Source organism: Vespula vulgaris, chromosome 10 (genome assembly GCF_905475345.1).
Source record: "Vespula vulgaris chromosome 10, iyVesVulg1.1, whole genome shotgun sequence".
Taxonomy (NCBI): Eukaryota; Metazoa; Arthropoda; class Insecta; order Hymenoptera; family Vespidae; genus Vespula; species Vespula vulgaris.
Window position 1 is genome coordinate 6,241,055 of NC_066595.1, and position 18,018 is coordinate 6,259,072.

Consider the following 18,018-nt stretch of genomic DNA (forward strand, 5'->3'; position numbering starts at 1 on the left):
GAAAAAGTGACACTCATCGTTCACACAAACGCGTCACCTCTCGATCGGTATCTCACGTTGATTCCATTTTTAGAGTTAACGCCGTCACCTCGAGTTTCCTTTTAAAGAAGAACCAGCTATGACACGTTGGTGAGTCAAGGGATTCGTAAGAATCGTATAACCACTAATATCAATTGTCTCATCTTATTTTAAAGAGAAGAATTCTTTCCATCAAAATTTCGTTGGATAAATGAACAAAAACGTTCAGTAAAAACCTGTTGATTCAACGGAGATAAATCGAATGTCGAATTTGAAAATTTTCGACGAGATGGAAAAGAATCTCTCTTTTTACGAGACGAATGAAACATCAACGTGATCTTAGAAATCCGTAAGTATAGATATCCGAATAATCTCGAAATCTTTTCTCGAAAGCTTTCTTTTCGACGATATACCAAGTCGAAAACGTCTCTTAGATATATACCGTAGGATATATACATACGAACGAATATATGCGGATAGTAGAGATATCTTTCGAAAATAAAAGAAAGATCGGCGCGTGGAAGCTGGAGTGGCCGACTCTCTGAGCTGGTACGAAGATTAGATCGCATCCGCAAACGTAAGTAAGAGTATGCATGAGAGACCGCCACGGGGGGTCGAACCTTTAATTCCACTTAACTTCCTCGAAATCCAGAATCGAAGTTTGTGACCAAGGAGGTAAGGCAGGGTCAGATTATCGAAAGAAGAATAGCTTCTATCTTTCTTTCTCTCTCTCTCTCTTTTTTCTGTCTTCGTCTTCGACGTATACATTCGAATGAGAAGGTAGGAATAGCAGATCGAACAGAAAGATTACAAGAAGGTATTAAGAGCTGAGCGACACACGCGAGAACGATCAACCACCCACATGATCATCGTCCCAGCGATGACCTAACATCCTGTATCAGAGTGGCCCTCTCATCGTCGAACGTGCTACGTTCTTGCGACTGGTCGGTGATCTCGTTAAAAGAAAATCGCGGATACTATTACACGATTCAGCTCGAGTAGGTAGGATGGATAGATAGGATACATGAACTCGAATATATATGTGTATATATATATGTATGTATATATAATATGTGTATATATGTGTTTATGTATTTTATGAATAAAAAAGATTGGAAAAGTGCTTGAACCGTTCCAAGGAGGATCGAATTTCGCATTTCCGTTGGTATAAAGCGTTCGACGATATCTCTCGACGGGTCGAGGAGCTTCGATTATAAATATCATGCAATTAAATTCTATTTCAGGTGGGTCATCACAGTCTATATTTCTCGACTTACGCGAGATTAACGAAGAAGACAAACGTTCGTAAAGGTTCTACTATGAGAATTGGCCTAAATATAAGTGGTTACGAGGTCTCTCTCGTTTATACGTAATCACGTAATCCGAACTTCCTGCCCGGTCACGAGAATAGAATTCTCTCTCTCTCTCTCTCTCTCTCTCTCTCTCTCTCTCTCTCTCTCTCTCTCTCTCTCTCTGGCGTGATTTCACATTGTCTACTATTGTCCGCTATTTTTTTTTGTTAACTATTGATACGATAAGTTTATTAAGCAAAGTATTTACTTAGTTAGACGTCATAGATAATTTTGAGAAGCACGGATAAACGAGTAACGAACGAATTCGTGGCTATGTTTCTTATTACAAAGAAAAATATAATAGAAATAAATATGTATAAAGGTGAGAGAAGATGTCGGCGTTATGGATAACTTTTACAAGGCGCCATCGACGTAATCATTCGGCGTTAGTCGCGTTTCACCGATCCGCCAGTATTATTTATATTCGCCGTCGCCGCGGGAGTAGAGCCCGAGTAGAAATGTTTATTCGTGGCTCGTCGCGGGCGTGAGTCACGCGAGATTCGAGTCTTGGTGGACCGAAGCTTCTAAAGAGAAAAAGATATATAGAAAGAGAGAGAGAGAGAATCGACCAGAGAACTCGACACGTTTAGGAGAGGGTGGTCCAAACGCGAGAGAAAATAAAAGGAAAAAAGAAAAAGAAAGAAATAAATAAATGAACGAATAAAAACGCAGAGCTAGCTCTATGAATCGAAAACATCGTCCACTAGCTATATCGCGGACTCGTTTTAAGTCCGATCGAATGGATCAACGATACGAAATGAAGATCTCGAGAGAAAGAAGCTATAAAATGTAAGATGAAGATTATAGACACTTTTTTTTATCTTTGATAAAACGTTCAGCCGAGACAGAAAGTGAGAGAGAGAGAGAGAGAGAGAGAGAGAGAGAGAGAGAGAGAGAGAGAGAGAGAGAGAGAGAAGGGATTCGTTTGACGATGAAAAATATTTTTTAAAAGCGTTATGAAAGCATTATGCTCGTACGAAGACGGACCAAATCGTTTGTTGAGCTTTAATTTGGATGCTTTGAAAAGGAGAAAAAAGGAGAAGAAAAAAAAAGAAAAAATTACAAAGATCATACGATTCGGTTGTTTGAGGAACAGAGAGGCTCTTGTGTATCCGAATGCAACAGCACAATAGGACAAGAACGAGAAATAAGAAAGAGATGAAAGAAAAGAGATGAGAGTTAATACAAAAAATGGAAAAAGAAAAAAGTTAAATCCAATTCTACATGAGACAGTATCGTCGATAGTATTTCATCTGGAGAACAAACATTTCCACGTTTGAGAATATACCAGTGAGTCAATTGTGGCGACGAGCTCGAATCACGATGAATCAAACTTTTTTTTCAGAATCACGATGTTGATTCAGCGTATAGACCGAAGAAAAAAAATATTATTAATTACACATATACGTACACACATATATGTGTATATATATATATATATATATGCACAAAAATCGCGTGGATTTATATCGTATTATAAACTCGCATATTTTAATTAAACCATGTTTTTACTTTCGAATTTCGAAGGAAGAACATAATCGTCGAATGCATTAGAATTTTATTCGAATTAAAAAATTGGAAGATTTTTAATAACAACATTTGTCGATAATAATGAATATGAAAAATATTTGTCAATAATAATAAATATTTAAGTTACTTCTAAAATAAATCATTTAATAAATTTTCCATAATAACTCGTTCGATACGTAAGTTCGAATCTCACGAATATTAATCGATTTACAATCGATTTACAATCGATTGTTTTGTTTACAATTTCCGATCACGATAATCAACAGATCGATCAAACGTTTCCATTGATCGTGAAACGAAGAAGGAAGAGGAGAGCGCGCACTCTCGCGCAAAAAAACCGCGGCAAATTTGAAAGAACGTAATAACCAATGTAATATATATACGTATGTATTTATATATATATATATATATAAAAATTCCACTCACCATCCTCGTCCATATTTGTCACGATATGTTGAAACGGCAAAGCCGAACATAGATTGGGCCTCGTTGCGATATATCGCGTAATGTTTTGTTTCGACGTTGAAAGCTTCGATGATGGTAGGTGGTGAACCAACAACGATGAGCAAGCCGACGAACAAACCGAAAATTATTCTCGACGACATGTTCTTCGAGTTTTTTCGTCGATTTCTTCTTTCTCTCCAAAGAAGAAGAAGAAAAAAAAAAATAAAAAGAAAAAAAGAAAAAGAAAAGAATTCTTTAAGATCTAATCCTTTTCTCAAACACTTTTAACAAGCACTCTTTTTTTTTTCTTTCCTTCCCTCTATCTCTATCTCTATTATTTTGCTGTTTTTGATCACTCTCATGCGTATATTACGAGTATAAATGTATCGAGTGCGATAAGAGAAGATTAACAAAATGAAAAGAAAAAAAAGGTGTGGTAAATAATGGAAAGCGGACGATCGCGATCTATACCAATGACGACGATAAACTGATTGATCGTCAGGGTGCCGGTAGCAGCTGCACCACCGACGACATGTGGCTTCCACCACGAGCCACTCGACGGTCTGCTCTAAGAGGAGAACGAAAGAGTGAGAGAAGTCTGCTCGACGGACGGACTCGCACGGACAGACTGACTGGAACTCCCTTCTTTCGGTTCCTCTTTGCTTCTTCTTCTTCTCTCTCTCTCTCTCTCTGTCTCTTTCTCTCTTTCTCTCTCTCTTCGTTCCAACGAACGAATCAACTCCCACCCATTACCTCACTTCTAAAGACACTTCGTCGTTATTCAAAACATCATGACGTATCGTGATTATATTTCTCGTCACATCCTATTTACTTTGACTTCTACCAGTCGACATCCATCCATCGAATATTTAACACTTCATTAAAAACTGTAACTTTCTTTCTTTCGTTAATTTTCATTTCGTAGAATTGTCGATATCTTTTCAATGTCGCGCGATTCTTTCCTTCGCGAGATATCTTCAATTTTCGTGGAAACTTTCGAACCAACACATTGTCGCGTATATCTCGTTTAAAATCGATTCGCGTTCGACACGCAGTATCTTTGATTTCGTCGATGATGGAGAAATAAAAACAAAGAATATTGAAAGAAAGAGTTTTGAAAGGTCTACTCGCGCCTAGTTCCGCCATATTTACTGGTTCTAATTATTTAACGACTATCGTAGGGAGCACTGTCATCGAATTAACTACTGTATCGATCCTTTACCTTTTTACCGACTGTGCTATCTTCATTTTTCGTAAATAATTCGTTGAACTTGCAGCAGGTATATTGTATTTACTATTCTATGTTTCTTACTTATATTAGATTCTCCGTGTTTTGTGGATTTTTCTTTCTTTTTTTTTTTTTTTTTTTTTTTTATAGAAAATTTAACCACCAGATGATGAGAACGGAAACTACGTTAACGCTATTGTCAATATGAAATTATTATTGGAATTGAATCATTTATTGGAATTAATATTTTTCTCATTGAAGAATAATTGATAAAATAAAAATAAATTATACGAAATAACGTTACTTCGTAGAGACGATCAGCCCTTTTTTCTTCGTCGTTAACATAATGAAATTTATAATGGTTATTTTGACTAGTGTAGTTATACAATGGTGGTAGTTCAAATACAGATATAGTACAGTTAATAAAACAATTTAAACCAGTTGATATATGTTCGATTGGGAAAATATTTACAGGAACATCGAATTATTTTATTACGAATTATTGTTAGATAAAATACGATCTTTGAATGTTTGATTTTTGAAGAGTGTAAATATCACTTGATCGGAATAAGGGTCAAATCAAGGTCGGTTCCGATGCAGTTCAGAGAAAGGCGGAAAGACGGCGTAACTAGCAATAGTATCGTGTAATTGTTTCCGTAACGTTTAACTTGACATTACTGTTGCAATGATTATTGCCTGATCGTTTTGAGATTTCATGTAAACTGTTAATTGTTACTGTTTTCCTTCGTAGTTATAATCGTTGGAATCATTCGATTGTCTACTGGATTTATAAAATCGAGAAGTATAATGAAAAAGATTCCTATAATAAGTCCGAGCTCTGCTCATCTGAAGAAAGACGATTATACGTTCTTTGTACTAAGGAAGAAAGAATCTACTTTAGAATGCACTAACAAGTATAAAGACATCTTTTGCGTAGTGCGTGATTCGTATGCAAATTTAATACACAAAGATATTGAAAATGGATGCAACTTGAACGAGAATGGCAATACACACAAAAATAAATCTATTTTACCAGTGAAAGAAACATCAGAATTATTCTTGGATACGTGCAAGAAAACTAAAGATAATGACAAATTGTCATATTTGTGGCATGATTCTGAATTACCTGTACGTGGCGATACACACAAAGATAAATCTATCTCATCAGTAAAAGAAACATCAGAATTATTCTTGGATACGTGTAAGAAAACAAAGGATAATGACAAATTATCGTATTTGTGGCACGATTCCGAATTATCTATATGCGACGTAACAAAGTATAATCCCACTAATGATAAAAAAGATAATTATGAGAATAATAACAATTCAGTTTTCAAAGTGACATTTAATTTCGAATTATTTAAGATATATTTAGTAAGTTATATTTTGGATAGCAATTTCTAGTATTAAAATTAACATTTATATTTGTGATTTCTTATATTTTTTTCATAGATGCGTTTCTTTGCGATAAATACGTCTAACAATATTTTATATGTCGATAATGACGACAAAGTACGTTTGGTTCAAAATGAAACTGAATTTTTAGAATTATGGCAGGTAATTTTGAATAGTTTTCTCTATATTTTAATAGTAATACAAATTTTGTTTTTCGCTCAATATAAAAGACTTTATACAAAATAATGAATAAGGTAATAATAAAAGGTACGTGTAATTTTAGTTTGCTAAATTATGCTCCAAGCAAAGCAAAGGAGTACTGTTGTTAGTTGATTTTATAAATAATCAGGATGATGATATAAATAAAAATAAACATGAAGTTGACGAATCATCTGGTGACGATCAAGAAAATTCATTTGCAAGTAATTCTATTTCATCTGAAAACTTTAAATCGAAAGAAAGCATGAGCGAAGTAAAGCAACAAAATAAAAGGCAACATTTAAATAGAATATTTAATTTAGTTGAAGAAACTAATGATAATAAATTAAATGATAAGGATGGAGCTATTTCTTTGTTTCCAAATTTAACTACATCAGCATATTCAAAGATCCTTACAAAAAGTTTTGATAATATGAAGCTAGAAAATACAACACCTTCAAACATAACTAGCCAGGATGTTCTCAATAATGTTCCACCGACATGGTTTGTACAATATATGGAACAGGTGAATATAAAAAGTGCCATTTATTTTTTATTTATATTATTTTTTATAAATTAATGCAACATGTACTTTCTTTTATTCGTAGTTAAAAAAGGATATAATAACAGAAGTTTCTAATCAAATCATGTTTAACGTAATGGAAAATTTAAATAAGTGTTCTATGAGGTCACCGATTTGCACAGAATCTAAGGATGCAAATAAATCTGAAAATCAATCTCATCGTCTGAAATCAAAGTGTAATCACCAAAGAAATAATTTACTTACAGATCAAAGAAGACAATATAAAAGGAAGAAAAGGGACATGCTAGTCGACAAGATTTATTCTGAACATGTAGATAAACCACTTATAAACATTATCAAAAGCAGAAAGAAACAAGTGAAAAAATTCGAAGAAAAGTTTGAATATAACAGTGAACCTAACGAAGACAAAGAGGAGGAAAATGTTCATAACGAAACCTATAATGCGTCAGAATTAATGAGCAATATAAATAGTGCTCATAAGCAAAATGATATTGGCGAAAAGCAGATTGAAGATAAACGTAATTCTATGTCTCCAAATTTTCTTCCATTAGAATCTTCAAAAGAAAATTTGTATAATGAACCAAACATATTCAATGGGACAAAAGAAAATGGTGGACAAAGAATGAATTGTTCTATCACTGAATATCAAATGTTGGATAAAAAATATCTTGAAAGTACAACTTGTTGTTGTGGATCTGACATAGAGAATATCAGTATACGTTCTGACCTAAGCAGTAACACAGAGATCTGTGATGACTATAATGAATTTGAATTAATTTCAATGCCAATAAAATACAAAACCAATACAAATTGTCACAAACAAAAAAGTCCATCAAAAACTGAGAACATAAAAAACATTGCCCATAAAGAGGATGATGATGAAATTGTTACTGATCTTTTAACTTTTGATTTACTTCCAGAAATATCACCTGCATCTTCAGTCATTTGCATTGCTGAGAATCATTTTACAGCTAATTCGAATAATTCTACTTCTATGAATAAGAAGGATTTAAATAATGTTAGTACTTACAAATTGGGTGAAAAAGAAGATTCTAAAAATGAGGATAATATCAATGAAAAAATACATGATACACATTTATCAAATACTTTAAAAAAATGTACGAACAATAACTCAACAAATCTAACAGATAATATTTGTTCCCTGTTTATAAAAAAGACATCAAAATCAATAGATGAGAATACAAATTTACTGCATTTAGAATCCAAACATAACAATACAAATGCCATGAAGATTGATGTAAACAGTTCTCATACTAGTTATTTGACAACAGAACCAGTAAATCCAATTTTTTCAGATTTTCCGATAGCACAGCACAATTGTCAAGCCCAAACAGATTTAAACGATTTAACACAGAGTTTTCATTCTCATACTACTTCGATTACAGACAATGGTGTTTATGGTATAAGTGAGACAAATACTAGTAACAGTCATGATTATTCAAAACATAGTTTTTCTGATTGCAATAAATCTGCAGCTTCAAAAAAAAACAAAATACGTGAGCAAATAAAGAAAGACTTAGGTAATAAATATCTGGAGAACAATCCAAAGAAAGAAGAGAATAAAAATGTTGGACATATAGTTGAGGAAACTACCACCGATTCAATGCCAGGAACTGCAGAACCTATTCATATTTTGCCAGAAACATTGGTAACTGGTGCTTTCCATTTTGCTTCTATTGCATATGGAACAGCTCGTGAAGCAATTGTTAGAATTCGTTCAAATTCGGTAATTGTTTTCTTATGTATTCTTTTATCAATACTGTTGATTTTTATAATACTAATATTTACACGTATGCTCTTAAAAATTGTTGTAGAAAGACGATCGATTATCGTATATGAAAAAGACTCCTCGGCATTAAATAAACCTACAGAAGATTTACACTTCCTCAAAAATCTTGATTATAATATTACATATAGAGAGATAACCATTTGCTTGCTCCAAATGAAAAACGCTAAATAGAATTGTTTACTAGGCAAGTGTGTATCTTACATATTTAATATATCATTTATTTTAGAAATTAGAATTTTAAAGCTGGTGGTACTAAAACAATTTATCAAAGATGTGAATCTTATTAGATGTTAGATCGTATATATTCAACAAACGTTTAGAAAAATAATCTATAATCTTTTGCCCTCTTAAAATATCATTAAATTGTCAAAATCTTATACATAGAAATACATTTATCAGAAAAATTGCTTATATGATACAAACGTTGGCTTCTGAATAACTTCGTCAAAAATAATTATAGAATATAGCTCGTTAACATACTAATTTACTTGTATTTGTGTAAGGAGCAATAAAACTAAGAAAACATTCTATTGTTAAATATCTTACGATAGAACGATGAAATTAATCACAATATAATTCTATAATAGAATATCACATTATTCTTTATAAATTAAAATATATGTTACGGTATTTTCATTAAAAAATCGTACGGCTACGATTGCATCTACATTGTCATGTTATAAAATTAATATAATGTAACAACAGATGCGTAAATTATTAATCATTAAGATGTATATTTGTTAAATCTGGAATTGTTTTAAGAGTGACTACCATAAAAATTAATATAGATGGATCTTATTTTAAAAAAGGAAAATAGACCTTTTTCGTGAATAATAGTTTCGATTCTATATAAAACAAATACGATTATAAATATTTCTAATTTATTTTCAATAACTAATTACAGACATGGAATATTAACTCGGTAATACTTGTTCGGTATGTATCAAAATTTGCAAACGTGTGTTTTATTCTATTGTGATAGATCTTAACAATTTATTTGAGCTAGTAAAAATAAATATATTACTCGTAATTCCTCTGTGATCTTTCCTATGATTCAAAAATTTCACTTTTATATTTTTTTCACGTACACTTAACTCCTTTCCATATAATCGTTAATAACATCATCGTCCATCTCGACGTATATCTTTCATTGCACATTCAACGTAACGATCTTTGCAATGAAAACTTCATTATCCTTGAGCTTGATATATTGTATCACTCAAAAGAAAATTGAAAACAGGTAGATACTCAAATATCTTTAAGATTTATTTGTATTTTTCATTTTTCGTCGTTCTTGTACGATGGATTAACAGTTCCATTTTTCCCTTCTAATACGATTTCTTCCTCATTTGTTTCAGGTATATCCGTATATTTATAAAACATTGTCATTATGCCAAATAATATCATAAATATAAGCATTAGACCTGCGAATAGGAAGAACTCGTAAACCTGCAACATACGTTTCCGATTAACAAAATCAATTATAATTAATCATCGACTTCTATAAATAAAAATCTGTAAAAGTTGTTATCAGATATTTAGATAGCTCACCTGTCTACTGAAGAATGATATTTCTGCGATAATAACAACAATAAGATTGCCAAAAGCTACTGTAAGTAACCAGGAGGATTGCATTAAGGATTTCATGCTGGGAGGTGATTGTGTGAATGCAAATTCCAATCCCGTTACTGAAAACAAGACTTCTGCCATGGTAATGACAATGTATTGTGGTAATAGCCAAAACAAATGCATCGAATTAGGAAGTGTTACAGTAACAATCGACAATTTTGTTTCTCCTGGTATGTCATGACCAACAATGGTGTATACTCCACCTAATTTTAATTCCACATTTGGTAATAATAGCTTTTCATTTAAATAAATATTATATTTATCTGGCTTGAGTTCACGTAATGAAGTTTTATTGATATTTGTCTTATCTAATTTAATTTCATCCACAAGTTTCGATTCTTGATAAAACATCAAGCTAGTATTCTTTTGCATTGATTCTACTGACAAATAAATAAGACCACGAACCAGAGGCAAACCATTCTTTGGTTTTGCTACATTGTCAACGTAATTATACTTGATTCCATCAGGTGTAATAGCGAATGATATCGCTTTCGCTTCGGTTATAACCATCGTTCCTATGAGAATATAAATTCGTTATTACTATTTTCTATTCTAACATATATTTCTAATTCCACAGATTCTCTGATTGATTTACCTTCTTTGATGAAATTTTTCGAGAAGCAATCTGTCGGATTTAAAGAATACTTCAAATTAGCCGAGCCATTAATAGTTTTGATATTTATATTTTCCCAAAAATCCAGACCATTAATAGTCTCATCTTTACCATCAATATTTATTATTACGTTACAATTCATGGTATTGAAAATTCTTACTTGGGCCTCTTCAGTGGTAGGCAGTATCGGGTATGTTTTCTAAAATTAATCAAGTAAATATCGATGGAATGAAAGTTATACAGATAGTTATTGGATATTAAAGAGTTTCGTATTTACCTCAAGTTGTAATTCAACAATAGCAGATATAACGAAGGATAATGCGGCTAATACACCACCGACTGTAAGTTTCTTCAAAGGTGTATTAAGTAGATGAATTTTAGAAAATATTGGATAAATGCAAGTCTCGAAGATAGGAATGAAGATGACAACCAACAATGGATTAAATACTTGCATCTGATCGGATTGTATCAAGAAATTACCAACTTTACCATCCATTCTTGTCGCTTGGATCGTCCATCTCGATCCTTGTTGATCGAAAAGAGCCCAAAAGATCGGCAAAGGAAGGAACATCTTTAATACCTGTAAGGAATCTTTGATGTCCTCGACCAACTTTTGACCATATTTGTCCGATGAGTGATCGAGCCAGTGATCTACCTTTTCCTTTGATTGTATCTTCTTCTTGATCGCGTACTAAAATTTTTATTCTTATTTAAGTTGAGTTATCTGACTAAAGTTGACTAATTATTTCACTTAAATTAACTAATCCAGATATTATCAATCCATGATATGGCGAATACGAATGTAAAGGTATGCACGTTCGTTCGTATGATAAAAACTTGTTGATATTAATACATTATTGTTATTTTATTATTATTATTATTATTATTATTATTATTATTATTATTATTATTATTATTAGTTATTATAATTTCGCTAACATTCTAACGTAGATATTAGTTAATTTTCAAAAAAGAATTATTTGATTAACTTACGTAAATGCATTTGGTAACATCAACCACGATATTGCCTTTGAGATCGACTATTTTGTACAAAGGTTTACCAAGCACGAATATCACTGTAAAAGAAAAATTTACATTCAAAATTCTTGCGTTTCTATAGTATTCATAGATTTAAATATTATATTACCGATCGATATTGACATCAATACGGCAGGTATTAGAAAAGACAAGGAATAACATGTTTTATCGCCAAAACAAGTAACGTCGCTTCTTAATATCGGTGTAAGAAAGCTGGATATTAAGGAACCCGAATTAATTGAGAAATAGAAGACGGAAAAGAAAGTCGAAAGTTGTTGTTCCTGTTGCGGTAATACAAATTGATCTCCACCAAACGCTGATACGCAAGGTTTTATACCACCCGAACCAATAGCTATAAGAAACAAACCCACTAATGCGAACTCCCTGCAATTCGATTGGATTAGAATTAGAAGACATATTTAATCATAAAAGAATAGATCATGCAATGACTCATAAAATGATTATATTCTTTCATACCGATCAATTTTTTTTTTCATAACGAGCTAAGTCAATTGGAAAAATTACGATTACAGATGTATTAGCGAAATTCTCATTTATTTCTACATCAATTCGTAATGTCCAGATATTTTGTTTAGACTATTATAAGAAAGCTATCAGTTTTCTGAGTCATTGCAAATCATTTGACGCGTTGTTGCAAATATTAACCTTGGTGGCAATCCTAGTGGCGGTACAGCACTCAAGGCCAACAAGAGTTGTCCCACAGTATAAATTATACTAACATAGAATATCGTACGGTATTTCCCAAGTATGGAATCTGCTAGGATAGCTCCGAATAATGGAAAGAAAAAAACAAACATCGTGAAGATATGATAGATCACGGTCGAAGTGTTGTCAGTGTAGTTTAAAACATTTCGAAGATACAACGTCAGGACCGCTGAAATTAAAGTAAATTAAATGAATGTCTATATAAAAAAAAATAATAATAATAATAAAAAAAAAGATAGATAGAGAGAGAGAGAGAGAGAAAAAACTTACTACGCATTCCATAGAAAGAGAATCTCTCGCAGAATTCATTGCTGATGATGAAAAATACCGATTTGGGATACTTGAGCTTCTGCAATAATATGAAGAACTTAAATATAATTGAAAAGAGAAACGTTTCTTTCTTGTTGTTTCATCTTGCAACGATGTTTTTTTAACCTTGCTTGTTACTTTTATTATCGCAAATGAAAGGTCACCAAACTAGAGTTAATAATGATCAGTGTATTTATATGTTCGCGCTTGTAGTTTATTGATTATGCAACTATACGCTGGTAATTAGTTTCGTTGCTTTCGCAAGATCGTGGTAGTGGTAATCGTAAGAGTATATACAAAACCGCAATAGCGACGTAATCTCACGCTCATTGATTCATACAAGAGCGTATTTTTCTGTCGACGATACGTCTAGCATGACGATATGTACGTCCTAGAAAATATTTTATCTTTAATCGCAGTTATGATATATCAAGAAGCAAGTTTTATTACGATTGTAATAATCAGTTAATAGTAATCTATGTTATATATTAACACGAAAAGAAATAAGCGCGTTGTTTAAATAAATTAAAAATTTAAAAGGAATGTAAAAATCTGAGAGAATGTCGAAAAGAATGTAAATGATTCATATAAAAGCTCGATAGCTTTTATAGAATTTATAAATGTTTAATCGAAAAAAAACTCGATTAAAAAAAAAAAATAAAATATAGAAATAAAGAAGAGAGAAGAAAAGTAACAAGTAAATGTATGATGAAACACCATTCTTAAGCGTTTCGAGGACATGTCTTCTGACGTTCTTTTTTACATACATAAGTATTTATAACTTCGTTGCGCATTATCTATTTGTTATTACAACATACCGACTCGACTATTTCGATGAATTTAATAAGGACGCATGAAAGAACGTCATTTTTGGAAAAAGAAGACGGTCAGAGGAAGAAATAGTGAAAGTCGCTCGATGAAATAATGATCGTAGTAGTAACGAAATACGTTATCGATCTCCGACGAATCGTACAGATATATTTTCGTATAAGCTTTGAGAAAATAGGTCAGTCGAATGGTTAAATATAAAAGATAAAAAAGAAAAGGTGATTGATTATGACGATTTGGAAAATATTGACGATCGTACCTTTCCCGCGCTCATCTCGTCGATCTATTTATCTTGATGATCGAATTTGAAAGGAATCGATGGATCGTAATGCACGTTGACATAACAAATACGCACATTTACACGCACACATTTGCGATGATACACAAGATTTACGTGAATTCATATGTATTCGGCCCGTTCACTTTGGATTTTATCAGTTTTGTGCATATCTTACGTACTAAACGCGTCACTTTTTTTCTCTCGTTGTCTGGATTGATAGATCATTCGCGATCTAGCTAGCGCACGCGCGTCTTGATCCCGTCTAACCCGTTTTATTTCTGTTGTGTGTGACAAGAGAGTGAAAGAAAACGGAGCGATTGTCGAACCTTCGCTGGTGCCGCGTTCTTTCCTTTCTAGAGCTCGTTCAAGAACGACTGATCGATCGTTTGGAAATCGTTTACCGTTCTACGTATCAGGAAGTTTCCTTCATCGTTTTCTCTTTTCTTTTCTTTTTTTTTTCTTCGTTCTTTGTAGAAAACAAAAAAAGAAGAAAACGAGAAGAGAGAGAGAAAGAAAACTTGAGGCCTTCCTCGACTGATCATAATAAAATATTTTTATTTATCTTGTCAGATTGATTCGTTATATAAGAAAAAAAAAAAAAAAAAAAAAATGGTAAAGACAAGACAAAAGAAAAGAGAAAGACGAAATTATGTAATCGAAAGATAATTTTCGATTAGGTAGTATCTTGTGTATAAAACGTGAACGTTATTTGTTCTCTGCGTGCGTGTGCGATTAATTTTATTTAATTTTAAATTAACAAGTGTATCGCCAGAAGTTTACAAACGTATTTACTGTGTGGCATTCTAGCTTATATAGAAATGGTGTATTAAGTATCATGAACAGCAGAAATGCTTGAAAATAGAATACATTTTTTTTTTTTTTTTTAAGTAAGATAAAGCGAGTAGAGTAGAATTAATTAGAGCGTGTAGATTAACAAAGACAGGAAGAATTAAAAAAAAAAAATATACGAAATATACCTTTTTAGAATTTGTTATCAAAAAGTTTTATACAAAACAAATACATTACTTCGTTTTCCATATTATTGTTGTTATTGTAGGATGAGTAACAGAAATAAGTAAATCAACGAATGATACGTATAGTGGACTTAAAGAATAATCGATATATTTCTGGTATGATAGAAGAAGAAATCCTGAGAATGGATATAAGAAGAACGATAGATTAACGCATGTGTGCGTTCGAATGCTTGCAAGGTTAAAGAATGCGAGCGAACAAATGATCTTTATTTAAGAAGAAGATATTTAATCAGAAGTAACGATTCAAAGAGCATATATATATATATATATATATATATATATATATATATCTCTTGACTAATGGATATTCTGATCATTTCACTTCCTTGCTTCAAATCTTAAAAATTATTGAAAGAATAACAAACGAAATCGTTATCATACTAAGTTATAACAAATCATTTAATAATACATATCACTGCGGCAATTTTATCTTCATAGAACGAACTCAATTATATGGCATATTTTTTTTATATTTGTTAGTTTTATGTAATCAAAATCGATAAGCAATTTTACAATAATTTATATTTGTTTAACTGCATTTATTCGCGAAGATCTGTAAAGTCGATTATGTCAATCTTACGTTAATCTTATGTCGTAAAAATTATACTCGTTTAAAGATCTATAGATCGTACGATTTTGATAATATTTATAAAATTCGTATAAGATGATTTGATATACATGATGGAATGCATATATTTGTTCCTTTGTATTGTTTTTTATTTACTTATTATTTATTTATTAATTTTTTTTTAATGATAATATCTTGAAAGAAGTTTATTTTGTATTTTTGATCACTCGCAAAACAAAAAGCAATGTTTCTTTGCGTTTATTCAAAATTTCTGAATTATTCGATAGGTCTAGAAAAAGTTATTTAATTTTAACAAGTCTACGAATATTTCAGTGTCTTACTTATTTGTGCGGATACCTGCCTTACAAGAAGCGAATCGTGTCGTATGCGACGCGTGATCTGTACAAATGATTATTGACCTGAATATTTTTCTTCGCTTGCTTGATCGATCGTTCGATTATTGAAGCTTTTAGCGACGGGACAAGCCGAAATTTTACTGTCCCCATTCTCACGAGCGATCGTTCGGCAATGAAAAATAAAAAGAAATCAATAAATAATAAATAAATTAAATAAAGTAAGGATAGGAATAATTTTATCGAAAGGATTATCGATGAAAGAAGTATTCGTTGAGCAAACTCATTTCGATTTCGTAAGTTCACCAAGTGGATATTTTTATATCAATCCATTTCACTTTCTCATTTCGAATGTATCAAGAATTCTTGCGAATCTTATAAAATAATTGAAATAATTCTGTCATTACGAACGTTTTATAATTTTAACGAATGTCGAAAAAGACGAAACTTTCTCTGCAAGAATTTCATAATTTTTTGATTATAGTAACATATATAGATACTCACGGTTTCGGTTGCTTCAACATCGCTATGTTCTTCTGGATGATCTAAATAGAGACAAACGATAAATAAATAAAGAGATTGCCAAAATGATAGATCAGTTTCATTGACCTTTTCGCAATTGCACGTTAATCACTGAATTAATATAAATCAATGCGTGTAAGTGTCAATGTCACTAGCGATAGTTGTTCTTTCTATTTAGGTCATGGTGTAATTACGTTTCGACGACTTTTTAAACGAATCGATCAATCCATCAAAACCTTTATTAAGTCTTCGGACAATAAACCCTTTTCTTTATCTTATATATCTATAAGTATCTTCGAACGAAATTTAAGATTATCATTTTATCGTATTTCCGAAACAGAAAATCGATAACTTTTGATTGAAGAAAATTGAAGTGACAATTTGACAGTCATCAAATTGAATAATCTTTCTCAATGAGTACATAAGTTTCTTGAGGAATTATAAGATAATATTTATTAAAAATATTATTGTGTGTTTATATGATTATATATACAAATATTAATGTATTTATATGAATATAATGAATATATTATAATGTTATTATAATACAATATATATATATATATATATATATACATATATATATATATATATATATGATGTACATAAATAAATATAAACCCATAAACATTATATGTATATTTATATTTTTATATTTTTATATTATTATCTATATTAAAAAAGCTATATACATACAAAAAATTGGTATGCAAATATATCATCATATTTAATTAATAAATTATAAATATAATTTTTATAATGAAACGATACGATCGAAACAGTTTAAGAAATAGTTTTATATGAGACGAAGATTAATACAAAACGATAAAGTAAAAAAAGTACCTCGAATTTCGTTTTCCGAAAGTTTTCTTTCCATTTCTATTTCTAATAAGTTAATATTTTTACTGTTCGGCTGACTCGATTCTGCTCACTGTAATTTTCTTCACTACGTCTTCTTCATACAACAATACGTCTCAGACTAATCCTCTTTTGGATCACGATATCACTTTGTGACTATCTCATCTTATCTATTGAAATACGTAGGACAGCAATTAATTTTGACAAATGAATTTATCAGAAATATCTTTCACGGGGGTGTTGATGTCATAGAGATATGCATCGAAACTCGAAACCGTCTGAGTAAAACACACGAATTTTGGTAAATTCGATTAAAGAATTCGATAATCATCGTAAAATGGAGAAAGTCTATATTTATATGTTACTCGAATAATACATGTGTTTTTATTATTTTTTTTTTTAATACATATTATCTATAATATATAATAATATTTTATTATATTCACGTTTAGTTAGTATTCATGTATAATCATTGCATCTCATTAATTAAAAAATTCCATAATGGTACACGAACTATGCGTAAAATTTTGTTATATTCAAAAAAAAAAAAAAAAAAAAAGAATTTACACGCACACACACATTTAAAAATGTCATAATTCTTAGAAATATTAAGACAGATATTACAAATTTTATTTCTGTGAAAAGTTATAACGAGATAACGCATTTTTCGATAATAATTGTAGAAGGAGTTTTCTACGGTTTTCTCTAAAAAGGAAAAAAGAATTGATAGTTTTATTTAAA

General features: G+C 31.2%; 3 protein-coding genes across 5 annotated transcripts in view; 1 reads left to right on the forward strand and 2 right to left on the reverse strand.

Moving 5' to 3' along the window:
* The window catches only part of LOC127067058 (integrin alpha-PS2), a 49,878-nt gene extending 45,409 nt beyond the window's left edge, over positions 1 to 4,469 (reverse strand). For both annotated transcript variants that reach the window (XM_051001545.1, XM_051001544.1), the window contains exon 1: positions 3,327 to 4,469. In XM_051001545.1, the coding sequence (XP_050857502.1) occupies positions 3,327 to 3,505 (179 nt within the window). In that variant the 5' untranslated portion in view covers positions 3,506 to 4,469. The remainder of the gene's footprint in view (positions 1 to 3,326) is intronic.
* Positions 4,470 to 5,056: 587 nt separating this feature from the next.
* LOC127067318 (putative histone-lysine N-methyltransferase 1) lies at positions 5,057 to 9,549 on the forward strand. Its single transcript, XM_051002111.1, has 5 exons — positions 5,057 to 5,946; positions 6,025 to 6,129; positions 6,251 to 6,691; positions 6,774 to 8,456; positions 8,545 to 9,549. The coding sequence occupies exons 1-5, from the start codon at positions 5,380 to 5,382 to the stop codon at positions 8,587 to 8,589; spliced, it is 2,841 nt and encodes a 946-aa protein (XP_050858068.1). The 5' UTR covers positions 5,057 to 5,379; the 3' UTR covers positions 8,590 to 9,549.
* LOC127067319 (peptide transporter family 1-like) lies at positions 9,384 to 17,426 on the reverse strand. 2 transcript variants are annotated; one of them, XM_051002112.1, is made up of 10 exons: positions 17,263 to 17,426; positions 16,402 to 16,442; positions 12,796 to 12,874; positions 12,466 to 12,694; positions 11,909 to 12,183; positions 11,755 to 11,837; positions 11,039 to 11,452; positions 10,744 to 10,960; positions 10,071 to 10,663; positions 9,384 to 9,968 (listed from the first exon to the last, which is right to left on the reverse strand). In XM_051002112.1, the coding sequence occupies exons 1-10, from the start codon at positions 17,294 to 17,296 to the stop codon at positions 9,798 to 9,800; spliced, it is 2,136 nt and encodes a 711-aa protein (XP_050858069.1). In that variant the 5' UTR covers positions 17,297 to 17,426; the 3' UTR covers positions 9,384 to 9,797. The 2 variants fall into 2 exon arrangements, with proteins under 2 accessions (XP_050858069.1, XP_050858070.1); XM_051002113.1 differs by lacking the exons at positions 16,402 to 16,442; positions 17,263 to 17,426 and adding an exon at positions 13,922 to 14,476.
* Positions 17,427 to 18,018: the final 592 nt, after the last annotated feature.